Here is an 18,538-nt window from a genome sequence, read left to right as displayed (position 1 = left end):
TGTTAAGAAAAACTTCTCTGTTTGTTCTGTCTGAAGGAAAGAATCAATCTAGTAAGCAATGACTGTATTAAAATCCAAAAATGGCTTGTAGCCAGATTTCCTTCTTATGTAATCTTGACTTTTAACTTCTGCCAATCACTGTGTGTGACCTCAGCTCAAACAGACCCCTGGAAATCACTGTCAAACCACAGAATGGTTTGGGTTGGAAGCAACCTTCAAGATCATCAAGTTCCAACCTCCCTGCCGTGGGCTGGTAACCTTTCACTAAACCAACTAGACCAATGGCTCAAAGCCCCATCCCTAGAGCAGTTCAGGGACAGGCTGTCCTCAGTTTCTCTGGGAAACCTGTTCCATACATCACCATGCTCAGAGTGAAGAATCTCTTCCTAATATCTAATCTAAACACACCCTCTTTCAATTTAAAGCCATTGCCCCTTGTCCTGTCACTACATGCCTGTGTAAAAATCCCCTCTCCAGCTTTCCTGTAGGGCCCCTTTAGGTGCTGTAAGGTCTCCTGGAGCCTCCTCCAAGCTGAAGAACCCCAAATCTCTCAGCCTGTCTTCATAGGAGAGGTGCTCCAAATATTTGAAATAACTGCTTGACTCAGTAGATGTAGAAATATCATTAATTGTATTTTATTTTCTCCTGGAAAGAGGCTGCAGGAGCTTCTCAATAGGTTTTACCACACTTTTTGGAAGCACTCTGTATCTTGGTAGCTGAAAACATCAATGATTTTTGTCTTCCCACATAATTTCTTAGTGCCTTATATCAGTCCTTGAAGTGCTGTTTCCCAAAATACATAGTTTGTGACTCACCATGGAAAAACCCTTTTCCTAAGGGTTTTTCTAAGCATTGTAAATATTGGAAATCTTTACTGCAAAGAAGGCTGCTATTATGATACTGGGAAAACCTGGGATTCACTAGCAAAAATGGTTAAAATATGCACTTATGTATTCTTTGGAACATCCATCAAAACTTGTATTTCTTTTGTCTCTACCAACAAAATACTGATGAAAAGGGTAACCTGAGTTAAGGCAAGGAGAATAAAGGCCTGTGTATTGGTAACAAATGTAGTGTACAAACTGAAATGGGTTGCACAGACCCAGGCTGGCCAAAAGCACTCAGCTCAAACTCAGAAGGTAGGGATCGTGGTTAAACGACTTAATCAGATTTGTTAGCCTTTGTAGACTCTTAATGACTGTTCAGGGAGGCCTTACCTTTTTAAACTTCCCAGCTGCTGCGTGTCCTTTTTACCCCATAGTCATGTGTACAGTATTACCTACCAGCACTTCCCTCTGAGAACTGAAAGAGTTTTGGCCCATTCGCATGGAAATTCTTGTCTGGGATGGGGTTGCATTCTGGACCAGTAGGTTACTTCAGTTAACAGTCCAAGACTAAGCTGCCAGGTGTTTTGAGGTTTGTTTGGTTTGATTTTGGTTTTTTAATTTGGACTCCACACAAAATGGAACACTATGCAAATGCACAGAATTACAGTGGTATCAAAATAAGTTTTAATACTCGGTCAGCTTTCTAATACCGTCTTGAAGGAATCATTCTCTTTCTTACTCCTACTCTTGGAAGCAATTTAAAATGAGAATCGTGGGGGTAGAGGCATGTTTGCCCCCAGCTACTGTGATTTTTATTTTTTTCCTGGCTTTCTCTTTGCCTGGATGTGTTTTATTCAGAGGCATTGCTGTTCTCAGTTTTGAAAGTTTGGCTGTTGAACATCAGGAGGGTATTTAATTTCTTATTCCTGTGTATCTGAAGAATCGATGCAGGAGGTCAAATCAGTTAATTAAAGAAGATTACCTTGTTGCTGATCTGAAGTATGCTTATTGCAACAGCAGGCAGATACCGTCTGAAATTGATCTTGGTGATGAATCTCAGATTGTTCCAGACTGTGGGATTCCAGGAAAATGCTAACACTGCGTACAGACACTGGGAAACCTGGTGGCCCTCTGGGGAATTTCAGATTGGTTTTTACCAGGCTCCTAACAGATGCTGTTCAAATATGTTGGACCAAAACTGGAGTGTCTAAAGTTAGACTAAGTACAGATTTAGGAGTCTTACTAAATGAAGAAGTCGTGACGTATGTTACTGTCTATCTTCAGCTCCCGTTTAACTTAGTGGGATTTGCATTTGATCAACAGCCTAAAAGGTCAGACATCTTTTAAATAGAAACACAATCTCAGTTTCAAAGACCAGGAACCTGCAGTTCAGGCTTTTAAGTCTTGCACTGTGTGGATAGTATCTAAAGTTGACTGAGGAAGAGAGAGAGCATGGCAAAGACAGTTACCTGCTTGAATTTAGACTGGTGTTCTAACCAGATGTGGTAAGGGGCAGAGAGAAGGAGAAATCATATTTTTCTACTTAGGTTTCTCACTGATTAATTAAAATTTTTAAATTGTTGCTTTTTATTTCCTTAGATGATGTTACTAGAATGTATAGCCTGGTCATGGCCCAAGAAAACAAATTTCAATTGTAATATAAATCATATGTAAGAAAAAAATACGCCTTTTTTTTGAGAAAACCCTTTGTCCTCATCTTGTCATCTGAACTCTTTTGGCGTATCTGCATTACATCTTTCAAATTCTGTTGACTTCTGAGGTCATTTTCTTTTGTCAGTAGGTTGCAACGTTTAAGAAGTAACTTTAAGGCTGCTGCTCCTGAGTATATACAACAGTTAAAACTGCAGAATGTATACAGCAGAATAAGACAGCAGTTGTATTTCAGCATGTGTGCACGCTGAATATAAACATGCCATCTTTATAATGCTTTAGCTGGACTTTGCAGCTTATCAGGCCTTGATGCATTTTACTTAGCTGAAGTTTCAGGGGTATTCTCACGTGTATAAGACTATTATATGATATGCAAATATACTGATATGCAATATAATTAAAATTCACTTTTTGTTCTATTTTTGATAGCCATAAGATTATGTGTAGATTGACAAATTCTGCCGATTTTAATCTAATATTCAACTTTTCAAATACATACTTTGTGAAATAAAACTGTAAGTTCACACTAAGCTGGGAGCAGTCTGAGCTGTCAGTGACCCACCCTGATGATACCAGCAGCAAACTGCATGCTGGGCTGCATCAGCAAATGTGGCCAGCATGAAGAGGCACCCATCCATCCACTTCATTACCTGTGTGGCTGCTTTGGGGTGGTGTTCAGCACGGGGAAGAGAAGGTTCAGGAGGAATCTGCAGGCTCTTTCAATGTTAGGAGAGGGTCAGACCTATGCAGACATGCACAGCAAACGGGGAAGGGGCAATGTCACACACAGTGAGCATCAAGTTCATTTCATAAGAGACAATTCCTCATCACGAGTGTGGGTTTTGAGCTCTGGAATTGGCTGCTCAGAGGTTGCGGGCTCTCCGTCTTTCAAGACTTGCAAAGCTTGCTTTGGCAAGGCCCTGAGCAGCCTCATTGAACTTAAAAATTTTTTTTGTGCTAAACACTTGTTTGGACTAGATGACTTCTGCAGATATCTTCCAACCTTTTTTTTTCCTTTTTTTTGTTTTCTCTCTTGTAATTCTATATCAAGCAAGATTTAAGTTTTACGTAGAACATTACTTTTTAATGGGAATATGTAAACTGATTGGATTGCAGTCTCGATTTCATAAACTCTTCCTTCTGAAATGCCTTTGGAATCCTTGATTTAATGATTTGTTTGAATATTCATCTTATTGATTCTGTGACCTAATTTTAATTTTTATAGGTTTTTTGAAAAACACTGTCAGAAATAAACCTCATAGTTGACATAGAGGGCCTTGGCTGACTTGAAGGTTTGTGTAGCTGTTGATGCCCATCTGCTAAGGTGGCTGTGCTGCTGCAGATCAGTTTTGTAGATAAGCCAAATCTGCAGTATAATCTTTCTTTTAGCTAGAAATACTTGCCATACGTCAGCTTTGCTGATGTAGCAATCATTGAATTTAACTCTATAGAGTAATTCTTGTCTTGACTTGGTGCTGTTGCCTTAAAGTCTATTGGTGCTAATCATCAGATGAAACTTTGTTTCTCCAAAGTACTTAACCTTAGTGAAATGAAATTTTATTGGAGGTATTCTGTTTCTGCTGCATGTACTGTTGCTCTTTTTGTATAAGGAGAAATTTTTTTTTCTTTTTTTTAAAGAGCAAATTGTACTTAAAGTTCAGCAGTGCGTTTCTGCTTCCTTTATGTTTTACTAGGGGATCTTCTGCTATGACACCGAATTGCTGTAGCATAATTGAGAGCTTTTGTTCTCACAAAAAGTACAGAGCTTTTTGCAGAAATCAGTGGTATAGAACCCAAAGCCAGCAGCAGCTCCCAGCTTTCCATACTCATTGTTTATTCTCTTAAGATAAATCATTTGACTTTGAGTTTGCATTAGTGACAGATTAAGCTGCCAATATAAACATTGTAGGATGGAGTATTTTGAAAGTTGTGTGTAATTTTGTGAAGGAACTAACCCACAAGTGTCCGGAAGCAATGTAATGTTGCGTGTGTTTGAATAATATTTTGCAATGTTCATGAGAAAGGGAAGTAAGTATTTAGAGAAGTATTGGTGAAATGGTAACAGTTTATGTTTCCTAATTTTTGTTTACTGAAAATAATTCTTGACACATGGAGCTTTTACTCAAGTTTCCATGAGAAGTTGATCCTGGAAGTAGGAGAGACACATTTGTTACTCTACAGCCAAAAAATGCCATTATTTATAGTTGGGTAACCTTTCAATTTATTTTTTGACAGTACAATTGGGTTAGAGTGAAGATGTTTTGATTTTAAGTCTCAGAGTTTGGGGTCTATTTGTGAAATGCTAGACATCTTCTGTTTTTAAAAGAAATAGAAAATAGTTTTCAGTTTCTTGCAGCTTATATATGTTTATCAGAAGTGGAACCCATAAAATTCAGAATTTGCAACTGTGATGTTCACCACCATTCTTTAAAATGCTTTTTCTTTCTTATTCCTCACTGTCAAATTATCATTTTCTTTGTTAATGCTGTGGGGGTGATGACTCATTTTGAACATAGGTCCATCCTGGGAGGATGCTAAGCTTTCTTAAAAAGGGAGGGGTGAGCCACTGTTTACTCAGCAAAACCAGTTTGGATTAGATGGGCCTGCACATTTAACCTGGAGAAATAAATTGGAGAAATAAACCCCTAACAAAATGTAGTACTTGTGGCTACAGTACTGAATGCTGGTTATTTTTTCTCTATATTTCTTTTTCCACATGTAGATGCTGCAGACTTTTTGGTCAGTTAAATTCTCCTGTAACTTTAATTAGCAACATGTTATGAACAAAAAACTAGGAAATCAAATAAAATAAATAATTTTAAACGACAGAACCAGAAAGTATTTTTCTTTTGTATAAATATACTTGAAAATATCATTGAAGAATTTATGCATATTGGTATGGATCTTGGCCTTGCTGTAGAGAGAAGTAGAAAATTCTGTTCCCTATTGCTTACGTGTTAGGTTTGGAAGATCTTTGTTTCTTCTTTTCTGTAAAGGTCTAAACATTCCAGTTAACACTGACATGCTTCTGTAGCGTGAAACACAGGTTGCTAAACTGTTTCAGGTTTTTAAAGATATTCTACTATTTTATATACTGAAGAAATGGTTCTAGTACTTGGATACTGACCAAAATTTTCTTGTTACAAAGTTGTGAGTAACAAACTTGAAATAAAAATATATACTGATTATGTATTTGTTTTATAGATCTTGGCACTATTGCTTAACTTCACTACATTTAATAAAGACTTAATGGGCAAATTTAATATTACTGATTTTTTTGTTTGTTTGTTTAAGAAACTTGATCTGTGTAATCAGGTTTTACATAAACATGCTGAAAAGATGTTAAAAAACTTTCAAAGGAACACTTTTCCATGTTTTTCGTTGGCTTTGAAACAGGGCAAACTATGTTGTGTTCTAAATGAAAAACATTTTTTGTCCCATTTGGTATGAAAGGATAGTGCCAGAGGTGAATGATGGTGAACAGTGAGCTAGGTGAGTTGTCAGATACAGATGATAAAAAGCAGATTTGAGCTTTCTCTTAGTTATTGCATTAGAGGTATTTAACTGTCATTCCAACAGAATGATAAATTTATCTGGAGCACAGTAATTCAGCAGTGCAGCTGACAACATTTGTTAAAGATTTCTGGGTTTTTTAAAAGAGATTATGTATTAGAATCTTCAGTGCAGGTGCTCTGAAACTGTAACTTACGATTTCTTTTATCCATTTCTTCATCTAATTTATTAAAACATTACTTGTTGGTTCAGAAGGTTTAACATGATGTATTGAAAGCCATTCCTTCATTATGTCCTGAAAAATTTGACCAGGCCATTTTGTTCCTATTCCTGGGAAATTCGTATTAGTTTAGGAAGTGTTTTGTTTCGTGTTTGTTCCGAATTTAGATTTCTGGTTTTGTCTGAGGCTACTACTTGATTAAAACAGCTGGTGTTCCTTTACAGGCCTATGAAGAGTACACCAGCAAGCTCGATGCTCTACAGCAGAGAGAACAGCAGTTACTGGAATCCATGGGGAATGGAACTGATTTCTCTGTCTCCAGTTCAGCTTCTACAGACACAGTTGCATCATCTTCTTCCTCTAGCCTCTCTGTAGCACCTTCATCCCTTTCAGTTTATCAAAACCCTGCTGATATGTCACGGAATAACCCTAAGTCTCCACAGAAGCCTATTGTTAGAGTCTTCCTGCCCAACAAGCAAAGGACTGTGGTGAGTCAGTTTCTATTCACATACTTGTAACTTCATTATTTCCTGTATCTCTCTCCCTCTGTATGCAAAAGTTAATTTAAGAGCTGAAAAACTACCTGTGAGGAGGTCAGAGAAAGTGTCATGATAACTGTGCTCTGCCACACGCAGTTGTTTTGATCTTGTGAATGTTTTTGACCGGATTAACGCAAAGAAGTTCATTAGAGCAATAATACAGAATACAAAACCTTCATGAGTTTTATAACTATGAAGATACCTCAAGAAATAGTCTTCTCAAACCAGCTTTTGGATAAATAGTAATTTACCATTTTACAATAGTTAGAAAGGGACAGTAGGTGCTATTTCTTGTATTATACAAAATCATTGACTAGTTTAGCAGGGCAAGACGGAGGAAGTGTTTTCTATGTTGTCAGAGTTACTAGCAGCATTGGTTCTTTAGAGCAAGAACCAGCCTCTTGCAGCTAAGAAGGGCTGTGCAGGAGTGCTTGGAGGTTTTTCTTTTTTTTGTTTTTCCTCCCTACTTACTGCGGTGAGTGTTTGTGTGGAGACCATGATGCTCTCAGGCCTTGTATAGAGAACTGGCATGGGGAGGGGCATGGTCGCTATTAGAGAGGGGTCAAGAAATGTTGCCCCCAAACTGTTTGAAACCTGGTGTTTATTGGTTTTGACAATGTTACAGTGATTCCTGAAGTCATGGAAGAGTAGTTGACTTTTTGCTGCTAGAGAAGGGATTTTTTAATCAGTTAAGAGCTGCCAACTGAAGAGCCTTGATATGTGCTTTAGAGTAATACACTGCAAACTGTGATACATGAAATTAATGACAAGCCGTAGTCTAGGCTCTATTTTGCAAGGTGGTACGTAATCCAAATTTAGCAGGGGAGCTGTGTTTCCAGAGAGGGTGGGAAATGAATGGACAACAAGAGTCCATGTCAAACCAGGACGTTTTGCAGTGGTCAGTCAGGTGTCAGCTATCTCTGGATTGTTACTGCCTGTTGAAATTGAGTTGCTGGTAAAAAGAAGATAACATAAACTGAGTAGTGCTGAGCATTGGAACATGCCCTCACCCTTTCCCTACCACTTTCTTTTCATCCTTCCCCCACCCCACTGAGCAAGAGACTTAAAGTGGGAACAGCATTGGAGGGCGGTTGTTTTCACCTGATTTTCTTTTTTAATATTGCTTAATTGTTCAAGATATTGCTGAAGATTGAAAGTAATATTTGGGTTTTCACCTGGGGAATGGGAGTTTAGTGTAGACTGTGACCACTGCAGAATGTACAGTGTAAAGCCAGGTGATTCTGTTGTCTGTCTCTTGAGGAAAGTCTAAGCACACAGTACTACCCACAGAGTGAAATCTGGAGAGAAGGTACTGGATTTTGGAGGGACCCTGGTTTCTTCATGTGTTCTGTCCCACCCTGTCTGGCTATTTGCAGCCCCTGTCATGGGGCTCACAAGTCGGTTTTGTTTCTTTCCTGTAAAGGATCACAGCATATCACTTCCTGAGCTGTTCTGCGCATTACCTTTTTTGTCTCTCCTATGTGTTCTCCTGTCCTCTAAACCACATAGTATAATTCTACTCTTACTCTTTTCCCCTTATCTGCAGTACTCTTGTTCTGCTTCTTTGTCTCTCCTTTTTTATGTCCTCCTCAATCCTGTTCTGTTTTTCCCAGCACTGAATCTAGGTGCTCCTTCTAGCAGGTAAATGTGGTTTAACTTCCGTATAGTCAGGTAGAGGCTCTTGATTCTGTCCCCAGCTTTCTACTGGAGGCTGAACAAGTCCAGCTCTGCAGCTAGTTTCCAGCTTGCTTTGGTTCTTTTTATTTCAGCTTTACACACTGCTTAGATCAAGTTGTGTTACTAAGTTGAACTTTTTTCCTTTTTTTTTTTTTTTTCAAATACTGTTAAGTTATCTCTGGTTTAAAGCTGAGAAATGGTGTTTATAGGAGCTCTTGAGTGTGGGGGTTATTGGCCTTGGAACTGAAGTTCATTTCTCTGAAACTTGAACCAGTGCTCATTTTATTGAGAAAGTCAGGAATTTCTTGTATGGTGACTCTTAATGTAATTACTTTGTTTTTAGTATTTATTGATGCTACATGTAGTCTGTTGGAAACTGAGGAAATGCCAGGAGCAACCACAATTCAGAAGGAACTGCATCAGCTTACTGAATCCTGGGGAGCATCAAGCACAGCATCACTAGAGGTGATTCTCCTCCTCTACTCGAGTGTGGCCTCACCTTGAGCACTGTGTGCAGTTTTGGGTGCCACAGTGTAAGATTCTGTGATTTACAGTGCAGTTTTAATGGCTAGCAGTCAGATGATAGGTTACTAGCCTAAAAAAGCATCCAGCATTTTTCAGTGAACACTGAGACTGCTTCCTTCATTCTCTCAGTGGATAGAGAAGTGTTGCACACATTTGTCTTCCTTTGTAACCTCTGGCTTCAGAAGCAGACCGGTTGTGTCTCACTTGTGCCCATTAACTGAGCCATTTGCTTATGTAGCTGTGATGGTAGTTCAGGATGTTCAAATATACCAGGCAGCTTGTGATGGGTTGAAGCAGGAAGAAGATTCCTTGTGGAAGTACATGGTACTTGCCATTAGAGCCTTCCCCCTGCCCTAGTTCCCATTCCTTATGGCTGTTACAGTAAGGCTGATGTGTTCTACAGTCAAGCAGGTGGCTGGACAGGAGAGATACTGGTACAGTTGCAGTGTTGCAGCAATCTTCTCCCCACCTCAATTGCTTTCAATTAATACCTACTTCTGAAAGAAAAATCTTGTTAATATCACCATAATAATTTCAGTCTTTACTTCCAGTTCAGGAGGGGAGAAATGTTGTCAGATCCTAAGGAGTCTGTTTATTTTTGTCTGGGAATGCCATAACATTTCTTAAACTGACTTAAAGTGACTGGAATTGAGTTGGTAATGGAGAAACAACCTTGTTATTTATCTTTGATCATTCTGAAGCAATCCCAAGTGCTCCAACAGCCTTCTGCTATTTGTTTAGAGCTCCTAAAAATGCAGGAAATGGGGGGGAGTTGCTTGCATATCTTACATTTTTGACTAGCAACTGCCTTGTTAGTTGAGAGTTCTCTATGTGTTATTGTTTGTGTAGGATCAAGCAAATACATCTGTTGGAGCTAACTCCAGTTCAAAATACAATTTAAGGAAACTGATGGGAGTACAAAGAAATGAGACCGTGGTGTTCAGTGTGATTGTGGTGCAGAGGTGGTGTAGCTGATAGGAAGTTTCTTTGTGTGTGTCATGACAAGGCAGAGCATTCCACAGACCTTTTCCTTATGGAGGACAAGGTGTGAAGGTGCTTGCCTGAAAGCCTGAACTGGTCTGTGGCAAAGCCCAGTGCTGCTCATCATTTGAAGTGAGCATTTTGGTTCAGCTCACTACAGGACACGGTTCAGAAGTAACTTTTTTTTGAAAGCAAAACCACATAGTCACCTCAGTTAGCTGGAGGGGAATCAATGAGTAAGTAGTGTCAGAAAAAAAGATTGTTTTCCTTGTCCTTGGCCTGGAAAGGGATGAAGAGAAGTTTCTTTCTCTGAACAACTTCCTAGAAGAAACAACAGATTGTTTTTTCTTCTCTGTGCTGGGGGAATTTTATCCCCTATAATGCAGAGAGATAAACATGTATACTTCTTTCCTTATTGGCTTAGTTCAACTGGCAAGACACATGTCCTTTGCAGAAGCATTCCACACAAATATGACTGGGATAAGTCTGTGCAGGTGGGTTTGTTCCTTTTTGTTCTAGGCCAGAGAGGAGGATGCTGAAATCATAAAAATGCAAGATGGTGAAAGTCCACCTGAGATGAAAAGTTATTTTGTGGAACAAGTTGACGAGGCTTATCCAAGCAGTGGCAGAATTTGGGGAAATGCTAGTTTAACACTTGTTCGGGTTAGGAATCTAAATGTCTGGTATGCGTAGTAACAACAACGCTGATTGAGGGAGAGCTTCTGGAGGTGGAAGGAAGGTATAGGAGCTCTGATATCCTGCTGGGTGCTGTAAGTCTGAGAGATCACATTACATGCTAAGACTAGGTTTTGGTAGAAGGGAGCACAGCCTTGGGCATTCTTAGTTGTGGTGTGGATTAGGATTTTTTTTTCCAAAATTGTCTGATTGAATGTGCATGCAGAGAGAGAAAAGAGACAGAAGGCAGTGCTCATGCAAATAAACAGAAGTAGACACATAGCTGCTTGTTGAGAAGGGACAGTAATTCAAGGAGAATGGTGATTATCAACTGATCCAGAGGTATGGAACAAATAGGATGACTTCAGGTTTATATAGGAGGAAGAAGACAGTGAAAAAGTTTAAAATGAACTGAAGGAGTTACAGGCAATGAATATAAAAGCTTTCTGTGAGTGTAAAGAATACAGGAATATGATATTTGCATATAGGGCAGGATTTAAGCATTTTGTGGGATTGCTTCGAGTTCTGTGGGGGTTTTTTGGGGGGTGGGGATTGTTGTTTTGTTGTTTTATTTTTTGTTATTTTTTTTCTTTGAGGGTTGCAGGAACATTCTTTGAAGACCTGGGTAAAGTATCTTTTGCACACCAATTTTTAACTGGTAGATTTGGGATAAGGAAAAAACCTCCATTCCCAATTGCAAAAACAGATCCAAGTTTTGCTCTGTGGAAGCTGACAAAATAATTTAAATGATTAATCCAATTACATTGCTTGCTCACTGTAGACCTTAAAATGCTAGTACAAATTTTTAGACAGTTTTCCTGTGGCCCAGCAGTTGATGCTGGTCTCTTGGAGGAAAGCATTCTGAAACCTGGAATGGAATAAACATTTTGTGGACATATCTGGAGTATCTCTCTGTCATGATGAAAGAGCACAAGAATAGGTCAGGCATGTATGGTATTTTCCGTGGGTTGTCTTCCAAATTTGAGCTATTTGTCACTCAGGAATTTTAGGAGTTTAAGTGTTTTCTATTTGGAAACGCTCTGTTCAGCCTCCATTAAATGCATGCTATGGATACTAGAAATTTGTGTCTTGTGGTTAGGAATTCCATGGGCGTGGTTACGTGTAGTGTGCGTAATCATGTTCTGTGTTTGTCTGCCACATGCTACTTTATACTGAGTGACATTAGGGCTTCTGAGAAAAGCCATTTAATGCAAGGCCTGGTATAAAAACAAGTAGCTAAAACTGGTCATAACTCTGCAGAGGAACAATATTAGGAAGTTTTTGATGTTGTAGTGAAGTCCTAGTAAAAGGAAAGAAGGAGAGTATTCTAGGAAAGGAGAGTGCAGTAAGTGGGATTCTAACTCAAGTACTTCATGAACAAGATCGTATAACTTGCTGAGTAGCAGCCCTGAATATTTCTGATTACCCAAGAAATCCCTTCTGGACAACTACTTAGAGTGGGAAAAAAACCAGTCTGAAAGCAAATGAACTCTACTGAGTGATGGTATGGCACGTGGAAAGTTACAGGAAAACAGTGTTGAAGTGTAAGAAATGATGGGCATTTGAAAGGCATCAGGTGGTGATAGGTCTTGTGCTTCATTGCTGCTTTCTGCACATTACCAGCTTCCAGAGGAAGTGTTCACTTCATGTCTTCTGGCCTTCTTGGTGGAGTGGCTGTGAGTGTGGTAAGGAGTCTCCACTGCTCTCCCCAGTTGCATTTATAAAGGATCCTCTCCCAGCTCCAATGCCTTCTCTCTCTCTCAGCATGAGCAAGGAGTGGATTTGGTCAGTTTGAATTCCATTTCTATCTATAGTGATCTGGGGGGGGACAGTGAAGCAAGGGGGAACAAAAAAAAAAAAAAAAAACCAGATGCTGTGCATGCTTTGAGAAAGCTTGGTGGCCTCCAAATACTTCAGTTGCCTGCAGATTCTTGATAGGATCAAACCATTGTGTGTTATCACCCAGCACAAGGTCAAAAAATTTCCATGGTAGCTTCTAAACTGAAAGTAATGCTTCGGGTAACAAAAGAAGTTACCCTTTCTTCTATGTTCAACTATAGAATATTGTGTGGGCTTTGGTTGTTCTTTGTTTTGCTTTATTTTGAAGTTTAAGAGTAATTAGAGATGCTTTGTGTAAAAACTCAGCATAAATCTGGGCCAGCAAAGCTTTTCTGCTTGGTTTTGTGTTGGTATGCTTCATATGTGTCTCATAGTTACACATATATTGGAAAGTTAATGGAAGTTCTCAAAATGTGAATGTGAGACTGAGTTTTTAAAAGTGACAATTTGTACATTTAAGAGTTAAAGGAACTAAACAGGACTGTGAATGCTGTGCATGGGGACAATTCTTAAGTGTCTCACTCTTGTCACACCTTGGTTTATTAGTACATCTGCCTTTTAATTAGGTAAGCAATCATGTGATGATCTCTGCAGTCATGAAGACTAGAAGAATAAGCTATTTTTATTCTATGTAAATTCTTAGCATAAATTAATTCATCATGCATGCACAACTGGGATCCTTCAAATATTGTGTTTTTAAATCTGGTACTTGATTCATTTCTGTTGACTTCAGATTTGCATCTTGCTTTCAGTAATTTATGTTGTGAGTTTGTGCCTCAAGCTCGCTAAGTAGTAAGCACTGGATTTCTGTAGGCATTTAAGCTGCCCTACCAGTTTCACCTGTCAAGTATAAGGAAAATTTAGAGAAGGGATGTTCAGGCAGCTGAATAAACCAGTTTCTTGCTTTTAATTACACACCTGGTTTGACATGATTAGGTTTTTCTAATCAAAAATACAATTAAAACCTCCCATGTTATATCAAACATGCAGCGGAAATTGAGTTTATTTTTAGCCTGTGCCAATGGCTGGTTGCTGAATGTATCTGAATACTTTGGAATTTTATGCATCTTATTCACAGACTGGTGGCATGAAATAAATGTTAGTTTACTTTCAAGTAAACTTCACTTGATACTTCTGTATCACTAGGAAAATTTATTCTGTCACTTATGAAATTGTCTTTTATCTTCCCAAAGGAGTTTTCTTTCTTTGTCCTTCCAGTTCTCTTCTCCCCTCCCACTGAAAACGGAGTGAGCAACCAGCTAGGTGGTGCTTAGCTGCCTGCCAGGGATAACTCACCACAAGCTACCCTCAAATGCTGGATAAATTCAAAGGCATATGTGTTGAAAAGAGAGTAATTTAATCTACTACAGTTTTATTGACACGCTGTCTTAGATTGCAAAGTGAAACACTTTTGAAAACTTGCCATTATAAAACTGATGGCCTGTCATCTGGAATGCCATGTGCAACACTGATCGCTGTTTTTTACTCAAGTAAGGAGTGTTTAGTGATTCCTTATGAGATGAAAAGTCTTTCTGTAGAAAGTAATGAATGATAGGAAAAAAATACTGTTTTAAGCATGCTTCCTTTACCTCATAATGTGCTAGGCAGGCACTCAGTGAAATGGAATGCAAGTCACAAATCTGAAAATAATTGTAATAAATGTTTTAATTCCATGTCTAGTAAGTAATACTTAAATTCATGCTTCTTGTGTTGTTTAAGCAAAGTAGCCAGAGAGAGTTTTAATATTTGTAGGGAATGTGTATACTACCTGATGGTGGTTTTAGGATCAGTTGCAAGAGTTTAGAGAAGGATGTGAATTTTAGCCCTTCTGCTGTAGTTTCTTGCCCCCACGCTGCCTTTAAAGCACTTGGAGTGTGATCAGCTGAAACAGGAATCTAAAGTGCACTCTGGGTCTGACCTGTTACAAGGATTTATTTCAACTATTTTGTACCTTATATTTCTAATGCGTGTGGGTTTTGGTTTGGAGAGCAGCCAGCTGACTTTCTTGTCTCTTGAACAGAAACCACAAGGTCCTGGCGTTTCATGCCTGTTTAGTGGCTACAGCTATTTTTCTAGATGAGCATTTCTCTCAAGTCTGAAGTCTAAAGCCATATTTTCCAAACTTTATTTTACTAGAAGGTCGCTGTCAGCCTTCACAATTTCTGCCACTGGTATTCACCCTAACTAAAATTTGAAGATCTGCTCTCCACTGTCCCCTTTAAAATGATCAGTACTCTCCGGAACACAGTTCAGGAGCTGTCTCTCAAAAGCTTGAAAAATTATATGTGGAGGCCATTGATTAGGTACAACAGGTTTCATCCAGTGTGGTTGAGTGATGGTATATTCTTGAGGAAGTATTTCTGCACTGACATAGATCAGTCTGTTGTGTTCTACACGCAGGGACACACAATTGCATCGGAGGTGCCAATGGGTGCTGGTAACCCATGTCTTTGCAAGTTAAAGGAAATGCATTTGATTGAATGGTAACAGCTTTGTAAAACGGGTAAATTCTGTTCAATTTCCATTGGAAAAAAGATTTAATGCAATGAAACTGCCTCTCATTTGTCTCACTAAAATGCTTCAGTAAGAATGTATTTTTTTGCTGCTTTCTCCTGGAAACTGGACAGAGCTTCATGTCCTGATATCCAGAACAGCTGTTTCTGAAAGCTGTGTTCTTTGTTTTCTAGAGGATGTGATGTTCAATGTCATCTTATGTCCTTTTTGCCACAAAGGAGGGTAATTTTATCTGTTAGTGCTGTAGGAAGTGGCTGACTGATTTGGTGAAATATTTGTCCTCCCTAGGTAGATGAAAAATTAAATGTGGATCTCGTGTTTGGATTTTACCAGAAAACCTGACATGTTGGAAGGCCAAACTAATTATTTGGCAAAAGTACCGTTTAGCTTAACTTTGTCCCAACGCAATGAATTCTATGAACATGTGGCTGAAATTTTTTAGGCTTGGGTATTGAGGGGAAAAAACTGTGATCTTTCAGGGTGTGTATGTTGTGGTAAGCAAATACTTTGAAGTGATATTTCAAATCCATTCTACTTGGCGTATTTCCACTGTTGTACCCAGTAGTCTGCTTGATTGTTTGGAATTGCTCTGAATCTCTAAGGTATATTACACATACCTTACATACCATACATACATTACACTTGGCTAAAATGAGCTGAACTACAGTGTTAGGCTGAGGGAAAAATAAAGCCAGCTAACTAGTTTTGAGAAGTATAATACTGGATATTCAGGGCTGACCAGCCTCTCCACTTTCAGGGAATACCTTTGCATTGCTTTTTTGAGGTGCTTCTCAGTCTCTTCAGTCTCTTTATTGCTCTAAAATATTGGAAACTACACGGGTGTAAGGAAGCATTTTTAACTTACTGAGACTATGCCAGTTTCTAGTCTGATGTTAGAAAAGTGATGTAAGAGTTATTTAGGGACATAGCTCGGAATTTCTTACTGAATCGGGAGTGACCTGATTTACAGAAATAAATTATTTATTATGCATTGCTTAAATACTTGGGGCTGCAGTACTAAATATATATCAATAATATTGTTACAAATACTTACTGTCCTTAGAAATAGTTCAGGTGAGTAAAAGAAATGAGGACATTAAGGGCTATAGTTCTGTTTAATCTGTCTAGGTAATAAGACTGCTTTGAGAATTTTTGCAGTGTGGAATAATTTTCAGTCTTTTTCCCTGGAGCTCAACATTTGCAAACTTGAGCATGTGTTTTGGTGTCTCCCTGAGTTGCTACTTGCCCAATTTAGGATGCTCAAGTAAATTATCTTCTCTGGTATTTTATTAAGCTACACACTGAATACACCTTGCAGTGTGTGTTGGCAGCTTCTGTACTGTTTCTTAGTGTTGTATAGCCCACACTTTCATATTCTTCACTTTTGAAAGTTGCTTGCTGAATCAACTTTCTAATTGCTATAAAAAGCTAAACCTTTTCTGGTCTACAAATCTTAGGTATATAAGTAACCTGAAAAGAAAGCCCCTTAACAGTCACAATTTGGAAGTATATCCCCTGCTCAGCGACATGAGTTTCTAGGTGGTAACCGTTGTGAAACATATTTCAATTCTCTTAGTTTTAAAACAGGGGGATCAAGAGATAATGGATGGATGCAAACAAAATAGATTTTAAATAATAGTAAACATTATATGTTTCAATAAAATGCCAACTTTGTCCAGTGTAGTGGATTGCAGGCATAAGAGTGCCGTGTATTTTGGAGTCGATGAGAAATTTTCTCCTGGGGAACTGATTTTGTCGAAAAATGCTGATGTGATTCAGTTAAAAGGCTCTGTGGGAATCCTGGCAAAACTCTTGATGGAATTGATAACCCGCCTTGGTGCCTTCCTGCTGTGCTGGAGCTGCCGGCTCCTGGCAGGCACACGGGGGCTGCGCCATGTGGGGCTCCTGCTCCCCGCTCCCCTCCCAGGCTGTGGGGCCACACACCCTCCCTCTGCCTGGGGGTGAGGAAGAAGCTGTTCCAACACTCCTGCTTCGGAATCAGCAGGAGTCTATTAGCCGGGAAAAAAGAGCTGGGTTTGGCTTTTGTTTTTCTAAAGACCGAGGTGGTCTCCAAATCACTTTCTTGGAACCAGCTTTTTCTTTTTATTGCCATAATTTGGGGGTGAAAAGAAGGTGCGGGCAAAAAGAGGTTTCAGAGGGAATGCTTTGGAGGGTGAGATTTCTGATTTACAGCAGGCACTAGTAGGGACTGAAGGAGGCGGCTGAAGGGCTACATGCACAGATGGTGACAGACCATGCTGTACCAGTCTGGGAAAATGATTAATCAATACTACAGGGACTTATTCTAGCACTAAGTTCTTTTAATTTGGCCTTATGTTTCTCTGCTCAGGAGTTCTGTAAGAGAATGTTCTAAATGCGATGCTGATTCAGGATCATGATGGTTTTTGAAAGCAATAAAAACAGTTCTTTGCGTTTTAGCTGGATCTCGATGCAAATGGCAGTGAAGAGAACAAATGTTCTACCCATGTTTCTAATTGCAAGTTGCATAAATAGGACTTGGATTTTAATGAAGGGGACTTGGGATACTAATACTGAGGAACAGCAAATGATAAGTGATCAGGATATTTAATGCACTTGTGTTGCTGTGGGTAACCTTCATTCTGACACTTCCCAAATTTTGAGAGTTTGCATTTCCAACTTTATTGATCTCCTAAAAGAAGCCCTATAACTTCACAAGTCTTGGTTTTAGCAACATTAAAAGGAAAAAAAATTACACCAGTGTAATTAATTAATGCCATTGGAACTTTGAGGTTCCTGATGCATTTCTTTGCTTCATGAGTTACTGGAGGATATTGTCATCATTTATGGAGGATCAGTGCTGCAGGAAGAAAATGTTTTCCAGTGACCACAAGACTGCTTATCTCTTCTTTAATGTTAGTCATCTTCCTACTGCTTGGCTTTTCCTCCTTGTCCTGTTCCACTCCCTCACATAAGTCAAGATTTTACTAACCTGGTTGCTTTTAATCCTTACTGCTTTGGAGTTTTCTGCCTAAGCTAGAACCTCTTCCTGCTCTGTGCTGGGCTCTATTGCTGCTCTTAGGCACTTCCTTCCCCCGATGTTCCTTGTCCAAAGCAAACCACCTTTTCTCCTAATCATAGCTTGAAAACTTCCTGTTTAGGATGTACTTCCAGTACTTCCCCAAGTGTTGGGAAACAGTTCTCCCTTTTAGGTGGTTCATCACATCTTTTTTTTTCCTGCCCTCAGCCTCAGCTCTTCAGTCTGTCCTCCCTCTGTCTTGCTTGTCTAATTCCCACCAACCTGCTGATAGCAATTCCCTCTCCCAGTATAAACATGCTTTCCCCAGTAAGTTCTTAAAGTTTGTCCTGACCCTCTCGTCCCATTTCTCCTTCATGCCCAACCTCTTTCCTGACTCTCTTCATTCTCCTTTCTGTCCCCATCATCTGTCTCCCACCTTTGAAGTATTTCAGTTTCTTCTGCCACTGTGGATATCAGTGGTGAAGTGACTGAGGTTGCTGGAAAGGTAGACCTGAACTACCTGTGGGGACTCAACCTCAATCCAGCAGGAGCTATACTT

The 18,538-nt window shown here is 39.2% G+C and overlaps 1 protein-coding gene across 1 annotated transcript in view; it reads left to right on the top strand.

Annotated features, from left to right (window-relative positions):
* Window positions 1-18,538, top strand: part of BRAF (B-Raf proto-oncogene, serine/threonine kinase) — a gene marked incomplete at its 5' end in the record, with an annotated part of 79,927 nt that overhangs the window by 20,809 nt on the left and 40,580 nt on the right. Inside the window, one exon of the mRNA XM_082280663.1 lies at window positions 6,456-6,719. Coding sequence (XP_082136789.1) covers window positions 6,456-6,719 — 264 coding nt within the window. The remainder of the gene's footprint in view (window positions 1-6,455; window positions 6,720-18,538) is intronic.

The sequence above is a fragment of the Coloeus monedula genome (genome assembly GCF_965178545.1).
Source record: "Coloeus monedula genome assembly, chromosome: 4".
Classification (NCBI taxonomy): domain Eukaryota; kingdom Metazoa; phylum Chordata; class Aves; order Passeriformes; family Corvidae; genus Coloeus; species Coloeus monedula.
This window is presented reverse-complemented; position numbering and strand designations above follow the sequence as displayed.